This window comes from Harpia harpyja, chromosome 4 (assembly GCF_026419915.1).
Source record: "Harpia harpyja isolate bHarHar1 chromosome 4, bHarHar1 primary haplotype, whole genome shotgun sequence".
Taxonomy (NCBI): Eukaryota; Metazoa; Chordata; class Aves; order Accipitriformes; family Accipitridae; genus Harpia; species Harpia harpyja.
This window is the reverse complement of record NC_068943.1, coordinates 61,079,111-61,096,625: the sequence shown is the minus strand read 5'-3', so window position 1 is coordinate 61,096,625 and position 17,515 is coordinate 61,079,111. Positions and strand designations below refer to the sequence as shown.

The 17,515-nt window shown below is 37.7% G+C and overlaps 1 protein-coding gene across 5 annotated transcripts in view; it reads right to left on the bottom strand.

The window, feature by feature from the left end:
• The window catches only part of LAMA2 (laminin subunit alpha 2), a 385,301-nt gene that overhangs the window by 214,321 nt on the left and 153,465 nt on the right, over nucleotides 1–17,515 (bottom strand). For all 5 annotated transcript variants that reach the window (XM_052784294.1, XM_052784299.1, XM_052784296.1 and 2 more), the window contains exons 8-12: nucleotides 16,387–16,565; nucleotides 14,870–14,969; nucleotides 6,095–6,255; nucleotides 1,730–1,870; nucleotides 184–357 (exon numbers count right to left, since the gene is read on the bottom strand). In XM_052784294.1, the coding sequence (XP_052640254.1) occupies nucleotides 184–357; nucleotides 1,730–1,870; nucleotides 6,095–6,255; nucleotides 14,870–14,969; nucleotides 16,387–16,565 (755 nt within the window). The remainder of the gene's footprint in view (nucleotides 1–183; nucleotides 358–1,729; nucleotides 1,871–6,094; nucleotides 6,256–14,869; nucleotides 14,970–16,386; nucleotides 16,566–17,515) is intronic.

Genomic DNA, 17,515 nt, shown 5'->3' with positions numbered 1-17,515 from the left:
TTTTCTCTAATTAACCTTTTGCCTTCACAAGAATACTCCATATGCCTGATTTCTTCTGCTTGCAATTTTGCTGGTCAAATAGCTATCCAGCTTAATCTTCCCGCAGTTCCACCCCCCTTCAAAGCCTTAAGTCTTTTCTCAATAAATCAAATTAGCGTTTAGGCAAGTACCATCTGCACTTACTTTGTTGCCCAAATAAGAACTGGGTGCACTCCAATAATAAGTCTGTGGCAGTACTTTTCGCACAGCCATGTTGCTGATGCTAAACTGCTGATGCCCATCAAATCTCTTTTGCTTGGGTGCAACTCTGATGAGACCCGGTAAGCCAGTCAGATACCAGCCATTCATGTCTTCTATCTATAACGACAGAAGAAAAAAACCAGAACAAAACACATTACAATGAGAATCAGGACATCAGTCATTTCAATAGTCACAGCCTCTCATTCTTCCATTTTTAAAAAACTGATTAGGTTTATATGATTAATAGCAGTTTAGGAACAAAGGAAACAAAGTAATAGCAGCAAAAATTTCTCTTATTGTATGTGACTGGGAGTTATAACTTCTGAGTAGTTTGAAGTAACTGCAAGTATTTGCTTTCTCTGCTTCATATGGTCCAGATCGAGGAGGAAATTCTATCGTACAAACATATGTGTAAGAATATTTCCAAATATTATACAAGTTTTCAATAAATAATATCAGTCACAGAGGGTACAGAAGATGAGCTGACAAATGGACATACATTTTCTGATTGTTGTAGACAGCATAATTTATAATAATTTATAATTCTAAAGCCTTACAAGTTCAAATATACTTTTTTTAGAAAGCCAAAGCAAAGCTGGAAAGCACCAGAACTTGAATTTCTGAAATCCCATAACTAGAAATGAATCATCAGAGAAGAGCACACTGTTCATACAAGGATGGCTTCTGGAGCCTGGATACAAGCAGAACAATAAATTAACTCAGCCTTGGGATGGAAAATTTTCCAGATGCTGGCATGTAAATGAGCATACTAGGCATATATGATTTTACTCGCAAACTTCCAGCATACCAATACAGTCAAAACCAGGAGCTAGTAGACCTGGAATACATTTCCCAAACTCGATCTGCAGACATGAATATGTAGCATACATCCATTACAGTGGAATCAGTGTCTGAGCTTTGAGAACTAATTTAAAGTTTAGAGTATATTTGCAGGCTAAAGGCATTTTTCTACAGCACAAATAAGAACAGTAGGTTCATCTCCCTTTCATGTCCTTTCCTAGGAATACAGTATGCAAAAGAAATTCACTCAAAATGCCCCCTGTAGGGCATCACTTTTTCTTACACAAGCTGTGTGTTGTACATTTAATGTTTCAAAATTCTTAATTATTTCAGGTCTAGAAATTTAATAATGACGTGGAAGAGAGGTTGTCCTATGGATATGTTGCATTTAACTCAGGACTGATTATGTATGCACATTCCAGGACTGTGTTTATGCACATGGCTTCATATTTGACTGTTGTAACTTCTTTTGCACTTCTCACAATTTAACTGCACTTTTTCAGAACTTTCTCACAATGAAGAGAAACAAAGCTTATAAGCATTTTCTTTTGGATAAATGAAAAATATACGGGGCATAAAAGAACATGCATGATTTTATAAGAAGATGCACTTTGGTGACCATAGACAGTGACAACACAGAGAAACAGAAAACCAATGACATGCACTGATATGGTATGATTTTTCTTACACTTCTGTAGGTAAGGTGAGAGTGTGTGCAGACATTTGTTTTCCCAGAGCAGAAACATTCCTCACAGCCTTTGGGATTATTTTGCTGCAGATTGAAGAAACCTGGTTTGCAACGATCACAGTTTTCTCCTTCAACGTGTTCCTGGAAATGCACATTAGAATATTACTTTGGTAGTTATAGATTAGAACTCGAGATCACCAGCTTTATGCTCTGCAGGAAAGTATAAATGCGGGACTATAGAGACATTTGTAGGAAAGACTATTGTAATTTGTGAATATTATTAGTAAATCCTCTACACAATAAAAGTTACTATGGCTGCAAGTAAATAACAGGGCACAGAATTTGGACATTACAAGATTTTTAATTTTTCTTCTACATGAGTGGACATACCTGATTTCAGGGACTTACCTAATTTATCTCCTTTACACTTAAGTGTGTCAGAGGGGGATGAAGTACAGGACACAATGTTGCAGCCTCAACAACTGTGGTTTGTAGGTATGGCTGATAAAATCTGTGCATGCCCAACTGATGCAAACTACAGGTACATAGTATTAGTTGTACCAATCATTCAGCGTATCAGTTTTTCAGTGGTCTATCATTAATGGCTGAATTCAGGCTAAATCCAAGTATTAAAAGGGCTGCATTTCTTCTTTCCATAACTACGTGTGTTTGCCAGCCATGCAGCCAGCTCTGCAAACTCTTCCCCTGCAGAAAGCCAGGCACTAAACATACCCGAAGAGTTCTAAACTTAGCATTTGGTAATTAAATTTTTCAGGGAAAGCTTATGTTGTGCATTAAGTCCTGCTACCTTACACAATAAATCAATTTCTCCTACAGGTAAAGATAAAGCTAGCTTTTCTGCAAGGAATATGTTGCAAAAGGCTTACGCTATGGTGCTGGCTTAGTAATTCAGTATTTTTCCCAAGATAGCCCAGAAAATTCTTTCCCTTTCAAAAGTGTTATATACAGTCTCTTTAATCCTGGAGACAGTGCTCTATAGTATGCACACAGGACCAAATTGTTAGCTGCACATCAGCAGAGAATGAACACATTATAAAAAGCCTGCCCATGCTGTGTAGTCTATGATTGCTTGAAATACACAGTTCTGAAGTAAGTTAAGTTCACCAAAAGCCATTTGATAGCCTCCCGGTTAGGATCTAGCAAAGATGGAAAAAGCAGGGCAAAGCATGTGGAGGTATGGGGGGAAAGGATAGCGCACATGATTAAGAGGAAATAGGAACAATGAGGGGGAAGGGGTAAGAACAGGTAAAGAAGGAGTTAAAATGAAAATGTAAATAGGTTTTCACAACTAATTATACAGTAAAAACAGGTGTAGCAAAATATCTTTGCTCTATCTCTATTGCTGTGCTGTATCTATGCTCCCCTTCAACAACATCATACAGATTCTGTTCAACAAACCAAAAATCTCCTTAATAGAACTCAAGGCTATCAGTCAATTACTTTTAACTTTAACATCTCATTAATTTAAAGAATGGTATTTTTACATTTTCAGCAGCAATCTCAGGATTAATCAATGCATAGTATTGCCATAGGTTTGCTGAAATCACCCAGCTACTCATGCTTCATATGAAAAATGATGTGGGTAACAACTGGGAACTCACAGGCACCCAAATGCTCTCACACACAATTCTACTAACTAGAATTATGAACGCTGGTCCCAAAAGTTTCAGACATTGCTAAGATGCTTAGCGTGTGCAGAGTGGGAAGGGTAAAATAAAAAAAGAGAGCTGAAAAGCAGAAGTATGTGTTTAAATGAAAAGTTGTCCTACTCTGCAGTCACAAGCATGTCATCAGTGAGTAAAACCTGTATAATTCTATTGAGTAGGCAGCAAATTCAGTGGATAATAGACATATAAAACTCAAAGTTGGAAAGGAGATCTAACCTATCCTTAAGCCAATGAAGCAATGTTTCTACAGCCTCATTTATTTGTCAATACTGTGTTCAGTTCAGTTTTAAATTATGCAAAAATGAGACTTTGACCATATACCTTCAGAAAACTCTAACTGAGATAATTAGTGATAAAACAGCATTTACACTTGTCCCTCAGCTTTCTGTACTTTAGTTTACTCTGGCTAATGTGGTAAAAGATAACAATCTAATGCCTACTTTGTTGCATTTTGCTGCTGACAGTTAGAACTGGTTTTCAGCAGTCAATTTCCTTTACAAGAAAACTATCTTTAGTAAATTTAGAGCTCATCATATGTAATTGAAAGATGTGATTAAAAGAAGGGAAGCATTTTTCCTAAGACTTGCTATTAACTTGTCCAGACATACCACTTTATTCTTCATATGGAGCATAACTAATCTGATGATTTCAGTGTCCCTTTGACCATAATCTGCTTTGATTTGAATTTGAAGATTGCTAGTGAAAATAAATGTGTATGTATCTGTATCCCAGCTATCTGCAAAGGGTATCATTTTTCTCCCACAAGCACTTAAAAAGGGATTAGAGGAGCAGAAAGGAAACAAAGGATTAACAGCGAGGAAAAAGTGTATATAGAGTGGACTCTCTGGAATAGTTAACTCTATTCCATATTTGTGTTTGATTGTACTAACAGGGCAGTTTGGCATTACACAAATACTGTCATAATAATAAGAATCATTCAGCAGTGGTTATCTTATATTTGGCATATGACACCTTCATTAAAGCTCCCTTTCAAGAAAGAATATAGCAAAAGCACCCCTTTTCTGATCTTCTAGACTTGATAGCTAAGGAATTAGAACTGTTATATGGATAGATTTTATTTCTGACAGAGAGCATGTGACTGTTACATACAGCAAGGATAAGGTTAATTCTCTGAGTAGATTTCAGTGCTATTCAGCTGTCACACCAGAGCTTTGTGTGTGTATGCAGCATGAGCTGATAGATTGAAGTATTTTTTGTACATTCTTGTATTTAAGGACATACTGTAAGTAGTTTTAAATCCACATTTGTGACTAATTCTGTTAATTAAATGCTGGAAGGAAACTCCCACAAGCACAACACAGAAAAATTGACCCGCAGTACAGTATATTGTCCTCTGGGCCTATTCATGGTCACTTACTAAACTGTGACTTACAGAGCACCACCATTTCTAAAGCATTTCTGGTAACTAGGTAATTTATAAGAAGTGAATGCATGTGTTTTTAGAAGTGGTTTTTTTCAATATAATATCAATGTATAATTTGCTAGAGGTACATGTAGAGAAAATGATTCTTAAACTTTCCTCCTAGCAATTAAGATAAGGATGGATTATTATTTTTTAAAATACGTTAGAGATTTCTATACAACCATCCCAAGGCAGGAAAGAATGCTCTCAGTTTGGAACTTAGCAAGAAAAGAGGATTATATCCCTAATGACAACTTCTAAAAGGCAACTTTTTTGTTTTAATACATCATAAGTTCACCTCATTTTCTCTCTTGAAGTCATATTACAGGTTAGTTTTAGAGCCCACAATACTTTAAACATATCGTTTCTGAGTAGATGAGGATGTGAGTTTGAAACAAATTATTCACATGCTTCTTAAGTATCCCTTCATTACAGATTTCTAAGGACTTGTGTCGTGGTTTAACCCCAGCTGGCAACTAAGCACCACGCAGCTGCTCACTCACCCCCTCCCCCCCGCAGTGGGATGGGGGAGAGAATCGGGAAAGAAAAAAGTAAAACTCGTGGGTTGAGATAAAGACAGTTTAATAGGACAGAAAAGGAAGGGAAAATACTACTACTACTACTACTACTACTACTAGAATATACAAAACAAGTGATGCACAATACAATTGCTCACCACCCGCTGACCGATGCCCAGCCCATCCCTGAGCCACGGTGGCCCCTGGCCAACTTCCTCCAGTTTATATACTGGGCATGACACAATATGGTATGGAATACCCCTTTGGTTCGTTTGGGTCAGCTGTCCTTGTGTCCCCTCCTGGTTTCTTGTGCACTCCCAGCCTCTGCTGACAGGGCAGTAGGAGAAGCTGAAAAGTCCTTGACTTAGTGTAAACACTGCTTAGCAACAACTAAAACATTAGTGCGTTATCAACATTATTCTCATCCTAAATCCAAAACACAGCACTATACGAGCTACTAAGAAAATTAACTTTATTCCAGCTGAAACCAGGACAACTTGTATGACTGAGCAGGCTCTTAGGTACCTATGTTAATTACAGTGAGTACTGAGATGACACAAGACAATCTAAGACTTTATAGGACCAAGAACAAGTGTTCTATGAGAAGTGACTAACATAGATACTACCACAAATAGGTAGGACAGTGGAATGCTATTGTATGATAGAAACTCATTAATTGCAATCTTTCAATATCATTAGTATCTTCCTATGGCTCAGAAGAATTTGACATCCATACCTTGCAGATGCAGGGACCTACGCAAGGGTCAACATTCACACTGCCTTTCAGTAAGCAGTTGCAGGGCAGGCACTCGGGATATCCTATATAACCCAAGGCACATCTATTGCAGCTCTCTCCTGCATAGCCAGTCTTGCAGTGACAGAAACCAGGCAACATATCTATGGGAAGAGGGAGAAAACATGATACATATTTGATTTATCATTATTATTATTATCAGATACGTGTGTGAGAGTGCTCAAAGCAACACCTTTGGTAGGTGTAACATAAGGGCATTTACTGTGGGTCAGACCATACGTCTATTTAACTCAGTATCCTGTCTTGAGAAAGGCTAGAATAAAGCATGTAAGAATAGAACAAGCATGTAGTGATTTCAATTCTGAGCTTCCAGAAGTCCACTTATTAGAGATCTTCTAAACTGAAACTTATCCCTATTCCTTGCATCTAACAGTCCCCAAAAAACTTCTCTTCCATTAATTCACCTAATCACCTTTGAACATGCTTTTACTTTCAGAATACATAAAGCTCCCTAGCAGTAAGTTCCACATTTAGCCATGTGTAGTGTGAAAGAAAACAGATGTGTGTGTTAAATCTGTATTTACTGCCCTTTAATTCTCATGTCATAGAAAACAGCAAGTAACTATTCCCTACTCACTTTCTCCATGTCATCTGTGATTTCAGTATACCTCTACCATAACCCACATAACATTTTTATTTCATCCACCAAAACCTCATAGGCCTATTTAATATCTCTTTACACAGAAACTGCTTTGTATGGCTGAAAATCTCTATTGACCTTCCCTGCATTGTTTCCAGTTCTAATAAATTATTTAAGGAGAAGGGAGTGCATAGTGTGGACCTATAAATGGTTTGATGATATTTCAGTTTTGTTTTTTAAACATCAGTAGTATTTCCTAAGGCTCTGTTGACCTTTTTGACTACTGCTGAGCCAGCACTGAGCTGATACATCCAGGGCACAGTGCAAGGTAATTCTAGGAGCTGTTTAACAACTGGTAGTGCCTAATTCAGAAATCGCTGTAACACTTTTCTCTGTGTTCTACTTTTCCTTTAATTGCTACAGAAATTCATCAGTTATTTTACTACCCAGCTACTGACTGTCTAGAGATCTTTCTGAACATTCTGCAGTTCTTTCATTTTTCTATGCTGAAAGATTTTGTACTTGCTAACTTTGTCACCTTCCTACTCATCCCTTTTCCAGATTAAATATGAATATTTTCAACAGTTTGTATTGATCATCACTGTGAAAACGGTCCATTTATTCTTTTAAGCAAGCACTAATCCATGAAAGAACCTTTCCTCCTTATTCTATTACACTTTCTTTCATGGTCTTTGGTGAAGGATCTTGTCAAAACTTTTTGAAAATCAAAATACAATATTAATCAAATGAGCCTTTGTTCACATGCTCATTGAATCCTTCAAACAGATTCATAAGACACGCTGTCCTCTACAAAAAAACTGATCTTGAGTTTTTCCCATTTTTGCCACAGTTCAGAAATGGTATAAATCATTTATTGTAGTTCTACTGATTTGCTTGGTACAGAAACCAGACCTTCTGATTTTAGTTTCCTGGAACCCTCTGCCTTTCATTCACAAATTGGATAAATGGTTTCTATTTCTGTCAACTTAATGTAAGTTTTTTAAAGCATTATAAACTATATTTAATGCTTCAAGCAACTCCATTTTTAACTACATCCAGAAGCCATGGATAAATACAATACATGCCTGATGAATTTTTATTCTTCATTTATTAGTTTGTTCTAAACCTGACACTTCTGTTTGAGACAGTTCTTCTGACTTGTCCCCATGAACAAAGACTCCGAAGTGGGAAATTCCCTGAGCTCTTCTATTCACTGATACAAAGAATAAATCTAGCTTTTCTGCTGTGTCCTTTTCTTCCTTGATATCTCCAGTTATAACTTCATTACACCTTAATCATATTTAACTCCTACTGAATTTGAATCTCTAGCGGTCCTTTTGATTCTGACTTATCTGAAGAAGTACTTCTTAGCAACATTTAAGCATTTAGCAAATTATTCCTTAAAATATGTGTACGTGTTATTAGGAGTATAACTTTCCAGAATCTGTCACAATTTATGTCCTTTTCTATTATCCTCAATTGGATATAACTTCTGCTTTTTGAGGGAGGTTATTTTTTATTGTTCAAATAGATATTTTTTTTCTAGCTTAATTGTGTTGCTTGAATCATTTTGAACTAGAGGAATGCATCTTCTCTGAATGTCTAATATGCAGTCTATAAACCCTATGCTTACCATTAGCAATCTTGGATTGTTCATTTTGATTTTCTTTTTAAAAGGTTTCCTTGTTTTGATTAAGTTGTTTTTTAGGGAAGCCTTCTCATTCCTACAAGAATGTTGAATTTGACGGCCCTTTAAGAGAAGAGTTTTAAACCAGTTCCACATGCATAAATCCAGAGGTGCTTCTCTTTTTAGGGTTTCTCTAACTAGCTGTTTGAAGAAGCAGTCACCTACAGGAGTTTTAAATGATATTATCTGTTAATCTATACAGAGATGAAATTCAATCTGCCTTCTCTAACCTTGCAGCCTCTTTGATCTCCTGTAGCACATCATATTGACTGTCACTTTCTTGATCTGTCCTAATTACATACAGAGCTTCAGTGCATGAAATTTCTGTTACTTACTATCATGCAACCATGTGCTCCATGGGTTTTGATGCCTGTGGCACAGCTGATTCTCAAATTTCTGAGTTACCCTCCTCTCAACTAGCCACCAGCAGGGCCCCACAGCACAGCAGGCCTCAGGCTCTTTTGTAATCTGGGTCAATGTATCCTAGCCTGACAATCTTGTTTTACGAGAGAAACTTCTGTTCCTTCCAGATGAAAATACCCTGCTGTACACCAGGGCTCAGCAGTAAAAGACACAGGCAAGTCTAACTCTTTAGAAGTGAGCCAATCTTACTTGAAAGTTTCAAGAACTCATTCTTAGGTTCACAAGTCTCAGCAAACTCAAATTCAATTAAACGTCTCAGTATGGAACAACTCCCAAATACTCATTTAAATCTATAGTCTCTCCTCCACTGCCCAGTCAGTCCATTTTTTCGGTTCCTTTCTCCTGCTCTTTCCTTTCTCTGCAGTTAAGGAGGAGAGACCAGGATTGGAAACTCCACTGTGACCAGCCTGGCAATCCCCTTTCTTATGCAGTATACACAGTAGTGGATAACCTTCAGCCCACCATCTATCAAGAGTCCTCACACTCCACAACAGAGAGAGGAAGGTGTAGGGACTACTAACTGTCATATATTGTTCCAGCTCCTACACTTGTTGATATGGTTAGTCTGTATATTTTATTTGGCTCAATGCCTTCTTTCATTTACAGCACTTGCAAGATCTAGGCTCTCATTGTATTACAAAGTATGTAAATTCCTGTCAGTGTCCCACTGGTTATCTTTGACCAGGCTTCTGTAGTGCATATGTAGTGCATATTAAGTCAACAGCCTAATTAATTACATTTCAATTTAGGGCAGATGTTTCAGGTCTGTCTTTTGTTGTTGTTGTAATGAACTAACATTTCAGCAGAAGCACATCTTTTGCTTTTGGTCTGTTACTTCATAGGCCTTGTTTGAATTGAGGCCTTGTTTGATGATTTGTGGAAGCTGTTATTCCCTGTTTTCTACCTGAATATTATCAGTTTCTGTCCTATCTTTGAGTGTACAGAGGCTTTGCAAGTTCATCCTAGAGGATGAGTCATCTCGAGAGATGAGTTTTATCCGTCAGTTTTCTCCCAACCTACCAGTCTTTCAAAATTGCATAAAAATAAATGCATGCAAAAGCATGCACCAGGCCCTTGAAAAAACCTGCAATCCCAGGACTGGCTTCTGCCATTTTCACTCCTGTTCAACAGTATATAAATTCCCAAAATTATTTCATGGAAGCCAGTGGACTGCTTGCTGAGCAAAGTATTATGAAGCCTGAATAAAGATCAAGATGTCTGGACCTTATTTATCCTATAATTTCTGAGAAAGTTTTTCAACAAAAATAAACATCTGTCATTGGGATTATATTGCACATAAAAAGGCAATAGAGAAAAAACTTCATGGCATGATAGCATGCAGTGAAGACTGAGTCACAAAACTCAGCCAGTTTCCCAAACCTCACAGCTCTTGCAGGTGCTTAAAAGCCAAGTAAAATAGCTATTTGTTAAAATCTAGCCACTACAGCTTGAAACAAGAGTACTGACTCACTGAGAAAGCCTAATTACTGGAGTACAGAGTAGTTCTAATGTATAGGTTCCACCTTTGCTTCTGTATGGACAATTGCAAGTGATCACAACATCAGTGATGGTCAAGTTTACCTATTATTAGGATGGATTGGACATAGGTGGACAAGTTCAGTTTTAAAATTATTGCCTTTCAATTACAAAACCTAGAGACATTTTCATCAGTTTATTTTATCAATGCCACAGTTTGCAAATATACTATGATTTATTGTAAGTTTCTGGCTCTATCTTTTCTATATTGCTCATGAACATATTACATAAGGTTGCTATGAAAGAATATTTGAAAAGCATTCTTGAAGATTCAAAACTAAAAATATACTATACAAGTTATAATAATAATATTTCATTTCGGAATGCTGAGTGAAGCATGTGAGGACAAAGTTATACTAGGCTGATCAAAATGGAAACTATACATACTTAATATACAAAAATACTACTTTTTCTCCCGAAACAATTCCTGGACAATTATAAAGCAACTCCTTCATGCCTTTCTCTTATCTACCGAAACCTTATGATGACTACAGGATGCAGTCTTTTAAATCCTCTTGTTCCACTTCATCAATGTACCAGTTATTATGGTATTTGCCACAATTTTCCATTTTAATTGTTGCTTACCTACAGTATTCAAGCACACAGAGAATGTACAGCCTCCAGGTTTATTTTCCTTGAGAACTGTTCACAGTGACTTTATATCCCCAGTGATTTTCCTTATTAACATATTTCCATTTTAGTTTAATGTTTTTAATCCTCCTGACTCATTTGCTTACCACACATTTAAGAAGCATATTCCCATCATACACCAAGGAAACAATTTATCCTAAAACAACCAGCCAGCAAACTCGGAGATGTATTTCAACCTACCCAGTGTGTATTAATTCTGGTTCACAGGTGAATAGATAGATTTCTTCAGACAGATCATGCTTTCCAGCCTTTCCTTTATGAAGGCTCCCCAGTGCTTCACACCCAGCTATTGCCCAGGGTGAGCAGTGTACAGTAAAAAGAATTTTATCAGGGTATTGAATATAAATTTGAGGGGAAAAAAAGGTTAAAAGTGATCTTCTTTCAGTATAGTTTTACGCTAAAACTTCTATCCAGACCTGCTCTTGATTCTAACACAAAGTCCTTCATTACCACAAAAATCTTTCCTTAAAAGAAATATTAAAAAGGCTTTTTCTTTCAACTAGCATTATTGTGTCTTTTCTGTTGAGTAAGATGTTACAGTCACAGATCTGGCCCACTGGTCCAAACACTATAATCAAACATAGGGTGCAAGAAGTAAACAGTTTTCCTAATGTGTTGGAACCTTATTTTGTACAACAAGAAGTAAAGAAAAGCAAATAAACAGAAAGAACAAGAGGCAAAGAACAGGAGAGCAGGACCATTGTAGGCAGAATGGCTACAAAGCCTGGTTATGTGTAGAGCTGACTTATTTTTGTTCTTGTGGTCTTAAAATAGGTAAATAAAATAAGCTAGATATCAGAATTGTCCTCTGGCCACTGTCTAGACAGTGCAAACTGTCCACTTCTCACTGGACTCCCAAGGCTGGGCAGGAAACAGACAACTGGTTTCAGGAACAAATGCACTGACTGCTTTGGGGAGGGAATTCCGTAGATGATGGCTGTTACCTAAACAACAATTGTTGCGCTTGTCGTATATGAGAAGAAGTAGTTTAAACACACAGAATAACCTCTACAGTAAGTAATTTGGAAATAGGAGACATCAATGAGTTTAAAAAGCAGTAAAGGAAAAAAGTTACTTCATGTGTTACAAACAGCAGATTCAACAGAGATTAAGAATATTCTAATGTGCTCAAAAGCAACATGCCTCTAAGCAATTGCAGCCAAATGAGTTAAGTTTCAGGAAGATCAGGAGAAGCTGGTTACAGTCAAGTCAGAAAATGATGAGAGTTGTAATTCTGTGAAGGGAACAAAAGAACTCTCTGGTTCTCGGGAGTGGAGGAACTGCTGAGACACGAAACTTGTTTGAATGCCTGGGGCTAGATGAGCAGGACTGGCCGCTTGCCAATAAAATTAAAGGAGGCAAAACTGAGAGAGATAATGCAATTTTGGATATGTTATCTTCAAGATGGAGGCATGACACATTTCTTGATTAGAAAGACAAAGTTGTTAACCTTCAGACTAGATGGATGGTGACAACAGAGAAAAAGCAAGAAAGGAAAGGAGGGGTCCAAACAGGAGCTTTATTCTCTTCCTAGAGAGGTCCAGAAAAGAGCCAAGAGAAGAATTTACCAGAAGGAAGATCAGAGGATTAAAAAGGCAGAAGGAGATACAGGAAGCGAGGTGTTAAAGCACTGTACTACCCAGTCAGATTCAGAAAGTGTAAGCAGATTTAGAAAGCAACTATGAGATAGTTTAGATCTGTTGAATGCTCACAGGCAAGAATAAGACATTATGAGAGCTCCAAATGACACTACTACTGACAACCAAACAAGATGGAAAAATGTCTTTATCTTTTTGCTTCCCTCTTCCCATGACAGAAGAGCTGACAGCCTATTAATACTGCCTTTCAGCTGCCAGGCCGCTGGAGAATGACCCACACCAGTGGCCAGCACAGAAGGTGTGAAAAGAAAGACTGCAGCAGTAGCAGACAGGCACCGAGAGACCAAGCAGCTGCTTAACACGCAAGTGGGACATTGCATTTCTTTGAATTAATCATTCTTCCACCTCAAAATCATAGTCTCAGTATTTTATAAAAGCACTGAATGTCAGTAGTGGCAAATGTTTGAATAAAAGTTGTCCTGTTTAACAGTATGAGAGGTTTCTTCGTTGTATTAAGTCTGTCATCGGCGACCTGTACACTCTCACCCACAGGTTTGGTGCAGGCATTGCACAGTCTTGCTGTGCTTTTTCCAGCTTTTGGATTCATCCTCAATTCTTCTACTGTCTCTCCTATCAATCCATGTGATATACTGTACCGGCTGTCCATGCTCAGGTGCTGGCAGTCAGGGGGGCTGCAGGGTGGCCTCTGTGAGAAGAGGACGGGGCTGCCCCGGGCCAGTTCCAGCCGGCTCCAGTGGACCCACGGCAGGGCACAGCTGAGCCCCACAGCCAGACAGGTCAGAGAAGGTCAGAGGAGAAGGAGGGGGAGGAGGTGCTCCAGGTGCCAGAGCAGAGATTCCCCTCCAGTGCTTGGAGGAGACCGTGGTGGAGCAGATATCTATGCTGCGCACCATGGAGGAGCCCATGAAGGAACAGGTGGGTATTTCCTGAAAGAGCACCCATGGTGGAGCAGATTTTTTTCCTAAAGGATGGCAGCCAGTGGGAAGGACCCACGCTGGAGCAGGGGAAAGTATGAGGAGAAAGGAGTGTCAGAGAGGAACCATTATGACCACAACTCCCATTCCTCATCCCCCTGTACCACTTGTGGTAGGGGGGCAGGAGGTAGAGGAGTTGGGAATGAAGGCGCCTGGGAAAAAAAAAGGAAGGGGGGGGAAGGTGTTTTTTTAATTTTTGTCTTTGTTTATCACTACCTGAATCTATTTAAATTGGCAATAAGTTAAATTAATTTCCCCCAAGTCAAGTCTGTTTTGCCCATGATGGTAACTGGTAAGCAATCTCCTGGTCTTTAACTTGACCCTGAGCTGCTTCGTCTTACTTTCTCCCCCTGTCCTGCTGAGAAAGGCAGTGAAAGAGCAGCTGGGTAGGCGGTTGTAGCTGGCCAAGGTCAACCCACCATATATATCACTGTGACAGTAATCGGTATCATTTTATTGAACCTATGTAATCAGTACATGGTTGTTACAGTACATTTTACACCACTGGGCCCTATATTTGCAGCTTTGCTATGCTGCCTTTATGTTCCATTGATCTCTATTTCAAAAAAGATTGCTACAACATCTCTTGTCAATAGATTGTAATCAGCCCAATTAAAACATCTCTTAAGAACTGACCTTGAGTTTTGTTGTTATCTTCCCGCAGAATTTTCAGAATTTTGTCAACAAAAGAAACAGAAAACTATGGCAATCCATTGTTTCCAAAGCACAAAGCAGCACTTTATTCTCTATTTGAAGACAGCTTTTACAGGGCTATGGTAAACAGCTTGCAGCCCTACATTAATAATATAGATGGCACATAAATATGACACCTTTCAAACAGATTTTTTTCTAGATTTCAAATGGAAATATGCTTCAAGAGGAAAAGAGATTAAAACATTACAGTTGTACTAGTTTAAATCTCTCCTGTAAAAGAAAAAAGCTCTTTAAAGCCAAAATTCTCCAATATATTCCATGGGGAATACTCTTCCAAACATACCCAAGTTTGCAAGCCATGAATCTGAAAGAAGCCGCAGCAAATTTGGGAATATAAAATCACAGTTTCCAAAGAAAAGTATCATAAGAATGAAGGTGGATTATTTTTTGCATGCATAAACTTAAAAAAAAAGGTGATTTTTTGTTTTTAAGAGATATCACAAATGTGTTTCAGCTTTTCTTTGACCATTGCTGAACTTAAGCTTTAACATCACTATCTTTTAGGGATCTTACCTCCTTCTGCATGTTTCTCATCTTTGACACAGGTATCATGTAAAGACCCATTTGGATCACAGGAACATGGCTGGCATGGATCTGGGCTATCTGCCAATACCTATAAAAACAAAGAAATTACAAAACAAAATCTTACCTTTAATAATTGGAAACTTTTATTTGCTTCTTAAACAAAAAGTAGGAGAGAACGACTTCTGTGTAGGTAGCTTGCACTTTACCAAAAATGAGATGGTTGCCAAACTTAGCCCAGTCTAGGCATTAAAGTTACCTTTTGGATTTTTATTTAGAAACATGTAAGTGATTTAGATTCAAACGTGTTTTCAACTAAAAAAACAGGAGTAGAGACAATAACAGAACCTTGTATAATTAAAATCAATTAATGTAATTAAGTAGATTTTAAGCATTCACTACCTAAAGTAATATTGACAAATAGTCCAGTTGTTCTGGGCAACATGACTCAAAAAACTAACTGAAGTTAGTTAGTCAGTAACTGAACAAAAAAGTTAAGTGAAGAAAAGTGAACATTAGACAAGGGAACAATTTCCTTTTGTTCTTGAAAAGGTTACCTCAACCAAACTTAAACCTTAGTCTAATATCACACTAGTAATATAAAGTAGAACTTCTCCATGAACTAGGTATATGCACATACTACAGATACACTATACACACACATATATAAAATCCCTATTACCTGGATGATAACCTGATTCAGAGGAAAAAATCAAGCACCCTGCTGTTGAAGAGATCAGTATTCCTTTTCTCAAGCTCTAAGGCTAAAGCCAGTGTATCAGGGAGAATGTAATTATTGTTATTTGGTGATGTTTTCTGTGCTTGAGGATTGAAAACCAATCAGACTAAAGGCCATGATTTACTCAACTGAAACTATACAGACAAAATATCAGGAATTTAAGCACACATTAATAGTGCAGCTGTCTAAAGCACAGCCACAGCCCATACTGGCAATACAACCTAATATAAGATTCATCTTCTGCCAGCTTCAACTTAGATGAAAACACAGCATTATACGATTAAACAAAAAACCCAATTCCTGCTGCATGGAAAATGAAAGGCATTCATGAGATACTATAGAATTTCAGTGGTTATTAATTCTACATAACGTTTAAAAAATAAAAATTACAGACTCTCTTTCTCCAATATCAAATATAGCAATATTTCTTTGATCTTTGATAACAAATCTTGGAATTCATTACTGAGGCAAAAGTTCTGTTTACAGGACCACATCCTCCTTTAAATTAAATTGAAATACTAGCTGGAGGCCCTGACCTCAAGTGCATTCCTTCATATCAACACAATTCACTTTCATATTTCTGTGAACGTTAACTTTACAGATTTCCAGCTGTGAAAAGCAACTGCTACACTGTCAGAATTAGAAGTTAACCTTCATAAAATGGCAGTCCAAACTGTGTCATCTCTTTTTAATAACTTAACTCCCCATGCTGAAGTGATGGTTTGAACACCGAGCTTTACCATGAAGTGACAAGAGAACACACATTTACCCCTTTAGGTCTGAAGTAACCGTCAACACAGGTCTCACAGTTTATGCCACTGGTGTGTCTTGTACAATTCACACACACTCCACCCCCAATGTATTCTCCATGGACATTCAAACTCTGATTTCTGTCTGCAACATCCTCATCATAGTAACACTCCTCAGTCTTCCCATGACAGTTGCATGCTAAAAGAGAAGGAAATGTTTTAGCAAACACTTTCTGGCTGGAGATGCCACGCTGTTACTAGGGTATTAAAAAGAGTCGTTAACATTTTGTCATTGGTGCTGTGTACATTGTAACCAACAGCACATCCAAGTATTAATTTACTACTTCAGCTGTGAAAAGTAATACGGTCCCATCACAAATGCAGCCTGGAATTCTGCATATTGTATTTTTTTCTCGATGTTTTGTCTGGGGGAGTATGGAATTTGACAGATATAGCCTAATTATGTTCTTCCTTTTCCATTTTAGGGTCTTTTTTCTGTTTAAATTGATAGTTCAGAAACCTTTTGGTGGTTGCACACACATATGGTTCATGAAAGAGTCAGCTAATTTAAAATACAAGAGGAGTTATAAGGAAAGCAGCAGAACAGTACAAGTAAATTAAAATAATTTCCATGAAAGCTGAAAGACATCCTAAAACCACTTGATTTGCACATATGTATATAAGAACTGGGTCAGAAGAAAGAGATTCCCAACCTTAAAACTTCTTTAGAAGTTCAAATTTGAACTCTTAGGCTTCAGGTCCACATGCAGGAGAGCTAATCTAATAATCTGTTGCTGTGAAAATGAGGTAGCTCTCTCTCTCCCTTCCCCTATGGTATTAAAACATTCATTTTCACATTAAGAGAAATTCAAAGCTCGTCAACATTGTAGGGAGTCATTCTCCTCACATCTGAACCAGATCCCAGGGAACTGTTTCCACTATGAAAGTACAACAATTCACTGAGGGTTGAACAGGGCATAAGAAGTGTCTCTTAAAAATTAAATGTACCCTGATTTCATTCCAGAATGCATTCCCAGTGCAGATACAGTCCCTACTGAAACAAACACCTCTGTGATCAAAGTTTACAGGACACAAATAAGCAATTACTACTTTTAATATGGGGATATCTGTTTCTTTTTATTTATTTTT